Here is a 17,065-nt window from a genome sequence, read left to right as displayed (position 1 = left end):
CAGTTCTTGTTTTGTGTTTTCCCTTCTCTTACAGGTTGCATTTTCTGTGTTTTTGCATGTCTAGCAATTTTTTATGGGATGCTAAACATTTTGTTACATGCTCAATATATATTTGTATCCCTATATTCCTGTACTTTGCTCTAAGAGAGAGCTTCTTGATACTTTTGAGGCTTTATATATTTTTTTAAGGATTTACTTATTTGAGAGAGAATATGTGTGTGTGTGTGTGTCTGTCTGTCTGTCTGTCCAGGGATGGAGGGGGCCAGTAGAGAGAAACTTAAGCAGACTCCACATTGAGCAGAAGCCAAGGCAGGGACCCTGAGATCATGACATGAGCTGAAACCTAGAGTCAGGCATTCAACTGGCTGCACCACCCAGGCACACCGATACTTTTGTGCCTTTAGTCTAGGGTTAATTTTGCTCTCCTACTGAAGCAATGCTTTTCTGACTCTACTATCTGATGCCCTATGAATTACAGTTTTCCACTCTGGCTAGCAGGAATATAAACTATTCATTCTCTAGTGCAGATGTTAATGATTGCTCCCTCTGCTTTAACACGCTTCTTTCGCCAGTCTCAGTACTTTCCTCCTGTGCATACAGAAGTATGCAGCTTAAGTCTCAAGGGGGACCCTCTTTAGATCTCGGGGCTTTCTCTCTGTGCAGCTTGCCCTCTCTTGTACTCTGTCTGCCTGACTGACTTCACCCATCTCGGCCTCTCTGGACTCCCAGGCCTGTTTCCTCACCTTGGGGAGACCTCTGGGCACTCTGTGGTGTTCCCTCTCTGAGTTGTAATCTGGACTCTCTCTCTAGGTATCAGCTGAGGCAGTCACAGGAGTCAATTTATTTTCCTTCTTTCAGAGATTACCACCCTGCAATGCTTGATGTCCAGTGTCTGAAAACTATTATTTTATATATATATATTATCAGGGTTTTTGTTTTGTTTTTCAGGTGAGAAGGTGTTCTTCAGTTTTTTAGGTGTTCTTCTATCTGAGCTGCAAGTAAATGTCACAACCATTTTTGGAGGCATGATTTTTATTACAATGTTATATGAGGATTTTGAACAGAGGGGAGTAAAGATGCCACTTTTTGTCAGGAACTGTTACATTTTTGAGAGAAAAGGGAAAAAAACACATTTAAAACTTTCAATTCTTGGAGATCTGAGCTCAAATTCCAGTACTGCTACCATGGGCAAACTACCAGCCTCTTTGATTTCCAGGTCTCTCACTGGTTAAATGAAACCAAAATGAAATCTACCTCACAGGCTGTAAGGTTTGAATGGGATGTAAACAATCTACCATCCATCACAGGCACTTCATACATTTTAGTTCCCCTCCTTCCCCTCTGAAAATAAGTATCAGAAGAAGCTATATTGTTAAGAGTGGTCCCAAACCATTCTCAAGTATCTACATATCCTTTCTGTTATAGGAAAAACATAATTCTATTATGATACTGAAAAGCCAGACATGAAGCATACATAATTCTAGGGAAACTGCTTGTGAATTTTTGCCCTGTGAAAATGAATGGGAAGGAAGAGACCTGTGTTCTGCCCTGTCTACTTCTGGTTTAGATTTGGCAATTTTTAAAACGGGGAACAATCCAGAATTCTAGCTCTGTCAGGAAAAAGCAAACAAATGAAACAGATGACAAATCATTTCTCTAAGACCTGAAGCCAAACTGGCTCCAATAGCTGCTGGAATGTAGTAAAAGCCAATTTCCCGGAGTATTTACAAAATCATTTATAAGGATAATATTTTCCAGACTTTTACAGGGATAGCTAAGAGTAGATTTTTAGTCTGCTGACTCCACAAAGTTAGCATGTATTATTCTGCAGGCAGTTGCTGAGACCACCACCTCCCACCCTAACTCCCTCACCCCATTACCCCAATATAAAGGCCTGGCTTAGGCACAGAGATGGTCCTGTCCCTTCAAATATATACACCATCTTCTAAAGGAGCAACAGGTGAGACAGCTAATGATAATCGAATAGAAATGTGCTTTATGGGAAATATTACTAAACTGCTTCAGGAAGCTAGAGATAAAACATCAGCAAAACCTTCAAAGAGGTGACTATTTCAGGATACATGCAGAAGTGAAGTAGGGGAGGAAAAGAGAGCATTCTAAATAAAGATCAGAAGGGATATAATGCAAAATGAATCTGAGGTTGGACCTATATAAGATTGGAATGTGTCAATTAGAAATGTTTTTAGCTAGGTCATAAAGTAACTCCATTTTTTAACTTTTTGAGGAACCTCCATAGATTAGAATGTTTTGTGCTTTAAGTTTTCTGGAGTTGCTGTACTAGCTTGCATTCCCACTAGCAGTGTAAGAGGGTTCCCCTTTCTCCTCAATGTTTATAGCAGCAATGTCCACAATTGCCAAACTATGGGAAGAGCCCAGATGCCCATTGACAGATGAATGGATAAAATAGTTATATATATATATATATAATGGAAAAGTTATATATATATAAAATGGAATATTACTCAGCCATCAAGAAAAATGAAATCTTCCCATTTGCAATGACATAGATGGAACTAGAAGGTATTATGCTAAGCAAAATAAGTTAATCAGAGAAAGTGAATTGTATTATTTCACTCACAAGTGGAATTTCAAAACCGAGGAGCACAGAGGAAAGGAGGGAAAAATAAAACAAGATGTAATCATAGAGGGAGATAAACCATAAGGGACTCTTAACCATAGGGAAAACACAGGGTTGCTGGACAGGAGTGGGTGTGGAGGGGTAACTGGGTGATGGGCATTAAGGAGGGCACATGATATACTGAGCACTGGGTGTTATATAAAACTGATGAATCACTGAACTGCACCTCTGAAACAATACACTATATATTAACTGAATTTAAATTAAAAAAAATAATTTCCCATTTAAAAAAATGGTTTGTTTTCTCAAAATTCTCAGAGGTATATGGTTACTAGTTTTGATTTAGTGGCCAAAGAATGTCATCTGTGAGGCAGGTTCTTTGACCATTTTCTTGCCCTGACATCTTTAACATAGTGGTTTTTCATCTTTATGCTTTTCACCTCATATTTGCCACAGATCCATATCCCATTAACTACTGTTCTGAACAAGAGAAAAAGGAAGGGGCTTAAAAAGCTTCCCAGATTTCCCATTACATCTTACTGGCCCAAACTGGATCACATGGCCATCTTCAGAGAAAAGGATGGAAAAATATACGGACAAGAAAAAAAGGAGTGACATGACAGATCAAAAAAAAAAAAAAAAAAAGTATGACTGATCCCCCTGAGCTGGGCATATTGCTGCCTTACATGAAATCAGTGCTCCATCAATAAGGAAGAAGGGTTAAATAACCATCAGGTGAGCAATTAACAATGACTTGCAATCCACTTTTGAAATTTAAGAAGAGTTCTAGGGATGCCTGGGTGGCTCAGCAGTTGAGCGTCTGCCTTTGGCTCAGGTCATAATCCCAGGGTCCGGAGATCAAGTCCCGCACCAGGATCCTTGCAGGAAGCCTGCTTCTCCTCTGCCTGTGTCTGTGCCTCTCTCTGTGTCTCTCATGAATAAATAAATTTAAAAAAAAAAAAAAGAAGAAGAGTTCTTGTGGGGAAAAAATGCCCATATTATTCAGTTATACCTCTAGGTTTGTAGATTTATTTATTTACCCTGCCTTCTTAGGTTTCAAGGAAACCCTAATTCCTGAAAATGACGTGCTTTAAAAACTACAGACTCAGATTCAGAAGCTACTAAATTTCTTCCTGTAGTTTTGTAGACTTTACCTAAATCGCAAATTACATTTCAAAAGGAAGAACTTAAAACCTTATTCATATAAAACCTCTCTTAATACACTGAATACATTTTCAACTCAATGAGCAAATAACTGCTGTCATTCTTAAGTATTACAAGGCCATTCAATCATTCATGCCACCAACACTGAATACTTTGAGGTAGCAAAGTGTCTTGTTAGTCAATACTAGTTTGACCACTGGCTTCCAGTCGGGTTTGTTTTTATATGCTTGCAGACATGGCCCGCACTCACTCTGATAATTCCGAGATAAATCCCCATTCCTCCTCTTGCACAGACTGCATCTCTAGCATCTCTAGTGAAGAGTACTGTACACCTGTCACATGCATCACTGGAATGTGACTCCAGATAGTCCCACTCTGAATGAATCCCTGTGGCTCACTTCTGAGGGGAGACGAGGGAAAGAGAAGCTACCTCTTTTTCTAACACATTCTACAACATTCCTTGAGGGTCTTCCCTAATCAAGAGTCAGACCGCTGCTTATGTCTCACCTTTAATTTCCTCTGAAAGAAACAGGAAAATAAGAACAATTTTTCCTCCCTCTAGAGAACTCAAACTGAGGAAATAAGTAGCAAAAAAAGTGGTAGAACAGCACAGTCCCGGGAAGGTAAGAAACAGGAGGGAGGGGAGCTGGAAATGTGTGTTTATGGTTTCTTCTCACCCATCCTTTTCGGCACCCCACCCCCGTAATGACCAACAATAGGATTACTTCATGCTTTAAACTTCTGCAGACTTTTGGCACCAATCCATCCCTACAGCCACAGCATTCTCCTGTGTGACCAAAATAATCTGAAAAGAACTCTCATTTAAGGAGTTGAATGATAACTGAGAAAAGTTTAATAGACACTGAGGAAGAAGGCCTCAGAAACTGCCTGGTCCAAATTAAGGGAAAGAGAAAGTAATAATCTTGGATGATTTCTGCTAATACAGGGGCACAGGTCCACCTGTGGAGGGCTGCTGAGGCCTATATGTCGTGTGCCAAGATCAGGAAAAAACCTATTAACCACAGCCTGGGGTTTTCTTACAAGATTAGAATGTTTTGTGCTTTAGGGTGGGGGCAGAGCGTGTGGGCACTAAACTGAATAAAAAACTAAGCAAGCAAGCTGCAGGGACCTGTGAGCTGGAGGAAAAAATACAAATTGCACCTGAGCTGATGCCTCTGCTGTGGACCAGATGGGGTATGTGTGTACATGTTGTTATTGAGATTTTCAGGTCTGTGAGGACAAAGCATAAAAGTCCAATACGTTATTTCACTGAGGACACATCTGGAGGAGGGAAGAGGGGGAAAGAAATTGGAGAAAGCAATAGGAAATAGGAAATGAGTTCTTGCCCCTTCCATGCAGCCACCACAAGTCAGGTGACATCATGGGGTTATTGAGAAGAGTTTGACTGTCTTGAATTGAAAGGCCACATGTGTGCAATTATCCTATGTCTTAGGCAGAAGGCACTAAGAAAGGCAGAGCTATATCAAAAGTCACTGTCACTGAAAATGGTTATCCCATTTTCCTGATTGCAGGAGAGCCAGCCACTTTACCAGGTGCCACCAAAGGGAGCACTGGAGTGTTCACATTCAAGGAGCATAGTCAAGGACCAGCCAGCAGAAAAAGGGCAGGAGGCACAGGGGCAGGCAGTGGGGAGGAGCAAGACAAGGTCAGACATAAAGATTCCGAGGCTGGGAAGGCAGAGAAAGGAGATACAGCAGAGAAGGAGGAGAGAGAGGCCATGTCAAAGAGCAAGGAAGGATTACCAGGCAGGCGTTCCTTCTTCCAATTAAATCACTCACTCTTCCCTCAGTGTAAAGCAGCACACATCCCTATTCGCCACAGTTGGAAGCTTACGGCTACACAGGCTACATACTGCCTGGCGGCACTCCTAGGACATGGCCAAGATCCTGTTCCTCCTCTGCTTCCAGAAGTTACAGATCAACATCAACCTCCTTTCTTTGTAGTTACCTTTTCCATAACTGCAGGGCAACGGCAAAGTCACTGACAGCTGAAACAGAAACACAGCTTCAATCCCGGGTTGAAGGAAGCACCCTTGGTTGAGGGAAGCATTACAGGCCTTAGGATCCACATCCACACCACTGATCTCAGGGTCACCTCAGTCCCAGACACTCCCTTTCCTTGCTAATTGCATGAGAAGGCACTGCAGAGCCAGTGAAGGCACCAGCGGGTAAGGAGCTATAAAAAGGAAGGTGCAGGGTTGAGGGGAACGGTCAGAGCTGTCCCCTGGGCATCCACGAGTCAAGCCACCTTATTTATTACTCATCACAGTCTCAACCCAGCCCTACAGGGAACATTCATTTCTTACTCTTTGTCTTATATGTTTTTCTTAGTCATTCATTTTCCAGTTACCTAAGTTCTCCACCTGAAAATGAACAGCTGGTGGATAAGCAGCAACAGGTTATGTTGTTGGGAGACATGAAGTTTTTCAGACATCTTAATCTTAAGAATACTTTTGTCTTTGTGGAACAAAAAATCATCCATGTAGGAATGATCTTGTTGCTCTGTCAAACTACTTTGTCTTTACGATAAAAATAAAGCACAGAAAGAATTCAAGGACTCTGTGGGCTTGGCAGCCTCTCTGATTCATAGGTGGTAAGAAGGGCAGGCCACTGCTCCCAGGGGGCACATCCCCTCTGGCCCCACGGAGAGGTTTCTCAGAGCATGTGACATAAGCCAATGGACGAAGCTCCTTGTAGGTAAAGGAAACTGATTTTCATTGACTCTACATTGACAGGGTCCTAGAAACTCAGGGCTGTGATAATACATGTATAATACAATTTTGTCGGTCTTACCAACGAAATCAAATGTTAGCCTAGGCACAATCAATCCAAAGGGAGAGGAATACACAAGCTCAACAAAAATTACTGTGACAACCAACTAATCCAGGTTTCATCATAGAGGACATGTTCATTATAGGAAAAAAATAAATTGTAAAATCTGAGAGCAAAGATTAAAAAGATACTATTCTAAATTAATTAACAGCAAACTAAGCTACAAATAAAGGCAAAAAATAAACCAGATATCAACCACATGACAACCATGTCCAAAGGTCAAGAAAAAAGTCACAGAAGTGACCACAGGATTTGTGAAACAAATATAACATAACCCAACCACAGGTTTTATTTCAGACATAAGCAATAAAATGGATTAAATGTAGCTGATGAAAAACTGGTAAGAATCTAATGGATTTGAGACAATGTGTTCTCTTACAACCTCAGCTTGTACTTGGTTGGCACTAACTCTAGGATTTTATTCCCACAGGAAATAGTAATGAACCCACGATAATACTACCTGCATCCCAATGCACTTCCAGACTACATGAAGATGTGGGGAAAGCTAAGAGGCATGTCCATGTTTTTTTGCAGTCAGTTCTGGTGGAAACTTACCATCGATGGGATGTCCTCAGTGTATAAATGGACTAAAAAACATGTTTTGGAAAGGACATCTATTTGACTTTATTTATGGTGTCAAGTTGTCAGTAGATACCTGATTGATTAGAGGTATAGAAAGATTCATTTTGATTGTCGTTAGGAACACAGTTTCTTTGTTTTCTCAAATAGCTATACTTCTCAGGCTGCCTCAGTGAAGTCAAATAGGACTTCTCTTTCACCACAGCAAATTAGTTAACTATTCACTCAAGCTATACGCTCATTACTGTGCTCTGCTTCATGCTGGTTATTTCATTTTACATTTTATATTTTAAAAAATGACTACAGTTGGAATAAAAAGTAAATCATAGAAATGTACCTTTCAACAGTAAAATTTTACTAAACAATCTCATGAAATTTCAGTACGATTTGTCCTTCAACATAATAGCCTTTTTAATGTTAATGAAAACAGTAACTTATTAATTAAAATGTTTTTCTTTTAAGCAGACAGGAAAAATATTATAAACATAATTTCTAAATAAAGAAAATGAGGTGCAGGAAGCAGTGCTTTCTTCACTGTTATAATACTTCATTTTTAAAAGTAAACACAGTACCAATCATCATTTTGATTCCAGTGAATAAAAACTTAAAACTTAATTTATTAGCAGATTTTGAAGTCCGAAACCAAAATGATGTCTATTGTCTAATAGACAAGTCAATTCTAAAAAATTAATCACAATGAAAAATTTTGACCTAATTAAAGTGGCTCTCTCTGTTACCATGGTACCAGGGTCTGTCTTTTTGTTGGCTTTCAATTTGCCATTAACAACCAAGGATAGGATTACATGTAAACAGAAATATTCAGGGCTTGATGAAATTGAATATGAAGGATTAAGCGTTTTTAAAGCCTGGGTTATAATCCTTGTTGAAACACAAGTTCTACTGTATAATTAATTTACAATGGCCCAAAACTTTTCAGCAACAAAATGATATTAAAAAAATATACCATCATCCCTATATTTTACATTAACTGTAGACATAACCAATTAAGCATTTTATTAACTTAGAAAAGTATAACTTTTCCCTGAAAACTTTAAAGAGAAATCATATTTCAATCACAGCTGTCCTGAACTAACTCATACTCAACAGTGACTACATCTCTGTCACTTCTTTATTCCAACAGGAATAAACATGGTGACAATAAGTTTTTGAAAAGAGGCTAGAGAACCTGGCATCCCATTAGTGATGAAATGGACTTTTTAACAACTACAGGATTTTTATATTGTTTGTAGTCATAAAATATCCATTTTATAGGTGGAATAGTTCCAAGGGAACAAAATGACAAACTTGCCAAAACTACTTTTGATCCCTTCTAATTCTGTAATGGCAGATAAACTTAGCTATGAAGAATTCAGTTCTTATAAATGAAAACAAACATCATAAACCCACAAGAGGTTTAAAAGCAACTTCATTTGCTTTTAAATATTCAAGTGTACTGCTTTGTAAAACATTAAAACATACATTTCAAATGTATCAGATATGTCAATTCTCATTTACTCCTAACCTGCCATTAGTACATAGGTTCTCTGGGCTGCCAAACAGCTCAACTGATCATGAAGAGAGACGAAGGTATAAGTGGAAGAAGACATGGATACCACGGCATTTATTCAAACAGCATAAGACCCGTCTTTGCATCCCTGAAGTAAGGATGACCACTTTCTTTAATAAATTGCTTTATACTAAAGCAGCATTGTCTGTGAAGAATTACTTCATATCCATTCATTTTACTACTATAGTTACCAATTCAAAAGTTAAAAAAGAATACAGACCAAATCCATGTACCCGTGATCCTTTGTATCCTAAAACGTAGAAATATTCTTAGTTTTAACCAAGAATTATATTGGAATGAACTAATGAAAACATCTTTTAAAGTGATTTTAAGTATAATCTCATTTGTTACTACATTTCTACATAGATTATTTAAGATTGCTTGTGGACATAACTTAATCAATAATATAGCATCATGTCAACAACCACTACAGCAACCCAGAATCAGATTCTGGCTATGGAAGGGCCCTTAATTATTAAGCAACACCTTCCTAAAAAGCTTCTGTACTTCTGATTGGTAAGAAAAACAAACAAAAAAAGAGCATCTCTCATTGAAATAACACTGAAGTTCAAGCTCAAGACTCCTTCTTTGTGATTCAACATAATTAACTCTTCAGGATAAAATAATGAAACATTAGATCACATTAATAAATTACAGTCATCTTCAAGAAAACTCGATGGGCAACTCTGGTGTTACAGTCGTATATCTTGGATCCAACCTAGGGATAAAATCCTTAAAGTGTTTAGATGCACCAGTACCAAAAACATCAAGGACTTTTCGGTTCATGACAGCAAATCTGCAAAACAGAGAACACAGTGAACAAGTATTTAATGAAGTTTAAAAAATAAGATGATTCACTTGACATGTCTTTCATGGAATGGGAAAATAGAAAAGATTGGCATGACAAAAGACTCAATGGCAGATTCAAAAGTCACCCTGATTCCTTTATCTCAAGATTCATTCACTGTCTCATATTTTCTTTAAAGGGATAATAATCTCCAGACCTGAGACCCCTGGAGACCACCATTGTTATTTCAAACCCCTCACAAGTTCTTCCCACTAGATTGTGTCAAATAGAAAAACAGGTTCATCGTAATTTTTCTGATCAATGAAATTGTAGGAAACAAAATAAACAAATGATTGAGCTTAGCATTTACCAATGAGGCAAAGGTATTAAAAATGTAATTTCTTTCATAATTGACATTTTGCTGTCTCATGATTTACAGAAAACACATCCAAATGTGCAAGTATTTAATGATTAAAGGGAAAACAGCATATAGGTTTTCAAATTTCTAACAGACATAACAAAGTAAAAGCATACCCTCATTTTATCCATCACCTAACTTAAATAAAAAAAATTTTAGAGACACATATTTAGCTAATGTGCAGGATGAACCTGTGTCTCTATGCCTGATCCCATTCATTCCTTTTGGGGAGAAGAATGAATTTAGTTCTGAGCCGTGGGCCATCATCACTACTCCAAGAACAATAAATGTAACTTCCAGTGCCTTTCCAAAGTAAAGTTCCTTCCAAAATAATCAACTGGTTAAGCCCATTAGCGGGCAAAAAACAAAATAACAAAGAAATAAATGATTAACTAATAATAACATAAAGGACACACAGAAATCATGGCTCAGAGGAAGAATGCTAAAGCCAGCCTGCCTGGCTCCTACCCACCCCACAGCTCCTTCACTGGCTAGCTCTGTGACTCTAGCAAGCTATCTCACCTCCCTGTGCACCTCTGTTGACTCACATAGAGAACCAGGATATTAATAGTACTTATCTCATAGAGCTATTTTACAGATAAGCATGTGCACATGTATTGTATGTGTGTGTGTTTGTATCTTAAATCCATATCTGGGACACAGTAAGCACTATACAAGTGTTTGCTATTAAAACTATGAATGACAATAATATTAATAACAGCTGCAACTTACTAAGTGCTTCCTAGGTGCTAAGTGCTATTATAAACATCTCGATTTTCCCACAACCATATAAAGAACCTTTTACTGTTTCTAGTAGAGAGAAACAGGCTCATGAGGGTAAACGGCTTTTCCACCAGTGACACAGCCAGAGGTATCAGAGCCAGGGTCAAGTCTAAGACTGTCTGACTCCAAAGTCCACAGTCTTTCTAGGAGGTCAAGCTGCCTCTCAAAGAATTAGATTAAGATCAGAAAATGCTAGCAAAAACAATAAAGAACAGAATAATAAAGGCAGAGGAAACTATGCTTATAATAGCAAGCAAAAGAATAGGATTATTTTTCCCCAAATGGAAATCATTCAATTATTGAGGCATGATTTCTAATGAATCTGCTTAGTATTTTTAATCAAAAAGAAGAGATCAAAGACTTTAGTGAGACTTAAGTGTGTTATGTAGCAACTAATGAACAGCTTTCAAATCAACACAGCATTTTCCTACAACATTTAAAATATCGAAAATAATATAAGGAAAAGAAAAGTCAAAACAATGTTCACTAAAAGAATGCCCACTTTATTATTGTTAAGTTTGTGATATTTGCTTTATATGTAAGATGCCTGCTTTACCACTGAAAGAATATTCTCTCAAAAAGACGAAAAGATTCAAAAATTTTTTTGTGGCAACTGTTCATTTTGTATGGTCAGGTACAAAGTCTCAGTCACTTACTTGCCCTTGGTGAGCCTTAAAAGGAACTTCCAGTAAGACGGCCGCAAGGTCTGAACTTCCATGACAGCCTATGGTTAGAGCATTCAATTTGAGACTTCTTTTAGTCAATGGGAAATATGGTGAATTGTAATAGGCAATAGAGCATTTCTATCTCTTATTTTTATTGTTCATTGCATTTTAAAAACAATAGTGATGATGATACAAAAATATGTATTTAAGTTTATTAACTATCAAGAATCTTTGTAAATATGCCCTCAAATAAGAATACTGCTTATGAAATAAGAATGGAGGTAACAGTCATTAATATTAGGAAAGCATTTACTGAATACTCATTAGATAAGCTGGCACTTCACAAGTGATAATGAATTTATAAACCTGGCAGCATTCCTTGGACAAAGTGCAAATAAAAGTGGTCCCCCACATTTTGCAACAGCCCTAAAACTATTAACATCAATAATGATGATTATAGAATTTAGAGAAACTGAACAATGCTTCTAATACACTAGATTCTACCCCTATCCTCACTGCCTGAGTAATACTGGGGAAATGCAATTATTCCTACTTATGCTCATGGTATTTTCCTTCTTCTAGAAGTATAATTAAACTGGGCATTGTAGCCAAGGTACTAAAGTAATAGTTTGCCTATAAATTTCACTCTATTTAAACATAAAAATTATTGTCTTCAGAAAACATGACCTGGCCTACTAAGTTAACATGTTTAATGATTTGAAACTTGCAAGTTTCAAGTTAAAAAAAAATTAAAATAAAAAAGTAAAATATAACCAGTCGAAATGTTCCCAAGCCTTTATTTCCTCCCATTTGTTTAATGTACAGAAATAGAAATAATTCTATATTTCATTTCAAAAAGCAATACTTACTGCCTGGAAGCAAATTGCTGTAGAGATGGAATAGATGATAGTATCTGCATGGGGAAAATAGGGAACCTTTCCTGCTTCAATGCCTTTGAAATACATTGTCTGAAGTGAAAAACAAACATAATCTAAGATTTATTTAAAAAAAAAACAAATGCACACACACAACGTTAAAGAGCATTAACAATACAATGGAGCAGTATACTCACTCCCTATCTACAACTATTTTTTCTACCTTCCAAATACTAATTATCCTTTCAGAGCTCAAATTACAGGTCATATCTTCCATGACAGAGTTAAGTGTCAGCCCGTTCCTTCCCAGTTTTCTTCACCCAAAACCCAAGATGCCAGTAATAATACTTTCCTGTGAAATTTGGTCACTTTTTACTGCTACTTCTTTTATGTCATTTATTCTTCAATGCTTTTTGTATAATGCTTAGATCCTCCCTCCCTCCTTGTTAGATCTATTCACTCACTCACTCATTCATTCATTCAACATTTAATGGTGTTAGCTACATCCTGGGCACTATGATAAGAGCTAGAGGTTGAAAACTGAATACAGTAACATCTAAGTTTGTATATAACAGAAATAACCAATGTACTTAGATGTGTAACTATATATGTGTATGTATTTTTTTTTTGGCCTCACCTGAGGAGGAAGCAGACTACTCTGTCTAGCACAAAGGACCAAAGAGAATTTCAGAAATGACTATATTTGAGTAGTACCTCTCAAATCACTTGCAGTGAAGAAACACTTTTTTAAAAAAATTTCCAGCTGTCACATCTTGATGCTTTCATAATACAATAAAAATAAATTACTAGAAAAATAAATTTTAAAAACCCCAAATTGAACCAAAATTTCACTCATATTCAAAAGACAAATTACTCTGTCAAGATGCGACAGAAGTTTCCAAATGCGGGCAGTCCCGGTGGAGCAGCGGTTTAGCGCCGCCTACAGCCTGGGGTGTGATCCTGGAGACCCGGGATTGAGTCCCACATTGGGCTCCCTTCATGGAGCCTGCTTCTCCCTCTGCCTGTGTCTCTGCCCCTCTCTCTCTGTCTCTATGAATAAATAAAATCTTTAAAAAAAAAAAGAAGAAGAAGAAGAAGTTTCCAAATGCTTGCTGTCAATTTCTGTATTTATCTCATCCTGAACTGGTAACAAACAGTTAGTACACTTGTAAACCTCCTAAGAGGCATAAGAGAGAAAAAATAGGGGTAACATGCTGGGTGAAAGCACATGATACATAATGGGGAAGACCAGCCAATTTATAAGGATAGAACATGGAATAATTCGTGGCAATGGTTTCTCTGAAACATGGGAAAGCTAAAGTAGAACTAGTAATTTTGAAAATACCATACAGTATATTACAAGATATAGGTATACTGTACTGTATTCATGCTGACAAAAATGAAATTCTGAGGTGGTACAATGGCATCATAGAAACATGTGAAACAGGTATCTCTGGATATATGGAATAACTGTGTTCCTAATTTCTCATAATAAAGCTTACATACTGAACCAGATTCTAAGTTACTGAAAAGAGGAACCATATCCTATACTTCAATAGGCCTGCCAGCACCTAGTACAGTAATGGGAACATAATAGATATTCAATAAATATATCTTGGATCTTGGATATAATTTTCCCCAAGAAAAAAAGTGGTCTAGTCAGCTTTTATATTTAATGTTATTATAGTAATGCAGCATTTTAATAAAAAATTAACTTCAATCAGAGGAAAATGTCCATTACACCACAGTCACTAATTCCACAAAGGACACGGTAACCTTAAATTTGTAATTTCCTGAATTGAAAAAAAAAATTCTCATCAGCACACTTTATATACAGTTTGTTTTGCCAAGATCAAATATGGCTTGTTGATAAAAGAGAACAGCTATACCATTGCTTGGCTTAAAAAACTCTAACCAATTAGGGAAGCAGCTATAAAACACATCTTTTACAAACTAGATCCCAATACTAGATTTCCCCTGTGTCAAAGAATATATTTTTGCTAGCTAAAGGATATTTTCTTTTTTTTTCTTTTGTGTGTGTATATGTGTTTAAAGATTGTATTTATTTATTCATGAGAGACACACAGAGAAAGGCAGAGACATAGGCAGAGGAAGAAGTAGGCTCCCCATGAGGGGCCCAATGTGGGACTCAATCCTAGGACCCTGTCACATCCTGAGCTGAAGGCAGACGCTCAACCACTGAGCCACCCAGGCATCCCTCAATGAGATAAAATTTTTAAGAAAATCAAATAAAAATCTGTAATCTTAACTTTGAATTGGAAATATCAATGTGCTTGTTATTTTCTCTATCTCTAAAAAAAGGAGGGAAAAAGGATTTTCTAGAAAGAATGATAAAGCCAAGAAACCTTGGCTAGCTGAGGAGCAAGAAACTTCTAGTATCCAAATTGAAGTCTCTAAATACCATTTCCCACCAAAAGAAACTAGCGGCCATTGGATAAAAGGCTGACTCTCTGGCTGGTGCAGGAATTGTCTAAGATGAGCCTGGAACATGTTTTATCACAAAGCAAGAAAGCTATCAGAGATACAGGCATTATGTAAAAAAGAAACAGAAGTCAAGGGGATCCCTGGGTGGCTCAGTGGTTTAGCGCCTGCCTTTGGCCCAGGGCGTGATCCTGGAGTCCCGGGATCAAGTCCCGCGTCGGGCTCCCAGCATGGAGCCTGCGTCTCCCTCTGCCTATGTCTCTGCCTCTCTCTCTCTCTATGTCTATCATAACAATGAATAAATAAATAAATCTTTAGAAACAGGAGTCAACTGGAAGAGGCTGTCATGGTCAAAGATAGGGCAAGGACTGCAATGACTGGTGGAAACAAATCAAATATGTTAAAAATCAGGTCTTCATAATGCCACTTGAAAATAAGGACTCAGAGGTCAATTCTGCAGAATGCTAGAGATTAATTCATTCTGAACACCAGTAAATAAAGGGAAGTAATCAAACATATTATTATCACTTTGTGAGTAAACTATTTCAGAGTAACAGTTAAAGATGGAAAGTTCTTTTTAAAAGAATTCTCACTAATAACTACTAAGAAGAAACAATAACAGATTATGACCATTTTGCAATTCTCAATGTAATAGTAAATGATTATTACCATGATTATTAAATGGCTGCTAAAACAATTAGGTGGAAGCCTAATAGGGAGCCTACGTTAGCTCTATTAACACTGAGCCCACTGACCAATCTTATCATCTTGAAAAGGGAGACAACTAGACATTTCTGTGCTTCCCAATGTGATGCAATGGGAATTCATACACATAGTAAATGTGAGCTATTTCTGTCCTCTTCTACCTTCTAAAAATTGAACCTGAACTGCTTAAGCCTTTAAATCTAATTAACAGTTTACAGGAGATATGTGGGTTAAAGAAACATGTTAACACCACCAGTGAAGCTACAATCAGCAAAATCCGGAAGTGGGAATTCCACAGAACTAATAACCTAGATCTTCAACAAATAAATGGCAAGGGAAAAAAAAAAAAAAAAGATGGGGGCGGTGGGGGTGGGTGGAGGGGAGGAGAGTTGCTATTAAAAACTAAGAGACTTTGGATCCCAATTAAAACAAAAAGATTGCAAAAAGACATCTGTGAGACAAACAGTGAGAATATAAGCTCTAATTGGATATATATTAATTATTAAAGAATTACTAGGTTTTTAAATGTATGAAGATACTATTTTGATTATACTTTGGTATTACCACTGATCTATTTGTTTTTAAGGAGTCTCTATCCTGTAGCCTTATTCTTTAAGGAGTCTCTATTCTGAGTTGGAAGAAGTGATATGATGTCTGGGATTTGCTTCACAGTAATTTAGTACTTGTGGGGTTGGGACAGTACAGATGGAATGAGATTGATCAAATGCTGTTAACTGTTGAAGCTGTATGATGGGTACATGAGGGTTAGTTACTTTATCCTTTCTACACTTGTGTATATTTGAAAAAAACACATGTTAAAAAAGAAGAAACAGAAGAAGTGACTTTGTAAATACTTTTATAGGATTGACTTGCTCTTGTAATTGGGATATAAATTCGCTATGAAACCAGCTAGAAAAGCTCTATATCCATTTAGAAGCTTACTTGCACAAAAATGTTTGCTTACCTCCACCAATTTGGAAGCTAAATACATGGAAATTGTTGTACTTTTATAAAACATCATTGATACTCCTGCCAAAAACCCTGAAATAACAAACAAAGCAAAACTGATCAAATCTCAAAGTATTTGTTAGTTAAGTCACTCAGAAATGTCAATTCACTTAAGTAAGACAGAATTGATCTGTAGCACTCCTTTGTTATACAAATTAAGGACAGTAATAGACTTGACCACATTAAAATGGGGTAGATTTGTGGGTATCATATATTTTTAAATTAAGAAATTGACCTTCAGAGTTAGGAACACATAGTTCTGATATACATATTACAAGAAACTTCACATTCTAAATTTAACTTTAAAAACAACAGTAGTCTTGACAAATAAAATGATCTTCAAAAAGAATTTTTAAAGGCTATTGATATCATTTCTGATTTTAAGTGGAAATATTTATCAATCTATTCTTCTAACAGATCAAATTACTTTTAGTGCTATCATCACAATTCTCTCCAAAGCAGTACCTTCGTTCTATAAATGGAAGACCAAGGTAGGGGGAGGCCTGGAGTACTATAAGCAGGTGTATTACTAATAAATATCTGAAAATTGTCAATTTAACTAACATGTCAATTTAACAAGTAGCATGTATGCTGCAACTTGTAAAAATTGCAGACATTAAT

General features: G+C 37.0%; 1 protein-coding gene across 2 annotated transcripts in view; it reads right to left on the bottom strand.

Moving 5' to 3' along the window:
- Positions 1 to 1,014: 1,014 nt before the first annotated feature.
- The window catches only part of TMEM135 (transmembrane protein 135), a 247,977-nt gene continuing 231,926 nt past the window's right edge, over positions 1,015 to 17,065 (bottom strand). For both annotated transcript variants that reach the window (XM_072794963.1, XM_072794962.1), the window contains 4 exons: positions 16,401 to 16,477; positions 12,284 to 12,382; positions 11,406 to 11,473; positions 1,015 to 9,557 (listed from right to left, as the gene is read on the bottom strand). In XM_072794963.1, the coding sequence (XP_072651064.1) occupies positions 9,425 to 9,557; positions 11,406 to 11,473; positions 12,284 to 12,382; positions 16,401 to 16,477 (377 nt within the window). In that variant the 3' untranslated portion in view covers positions 1,015 to 9,424. The remainder of the gene's footprint in view (positions 9,558 to 11,405; positions 11,474 to 12,283; positions 12,383 to 16,400; positions 16,478 to 17,065) is intronic.

Source organism: Canis lupus, chromosome 23 (assembly GCF_048164855.1).
Source record: "Canis lupus baileyi chromosome 23, mCanLup2.hap1, whole genome shotgun sequence".
NCBI classification, from domain to species: domain Eukaryota; kingdom Metazoa; phylum Chordata; class Mammalia; order Carnivora; family Canidae; genus Canis; species Canis lupus.
This window is presented reverse-complemented; position numbering and strand designations above follow the sequence as displayed.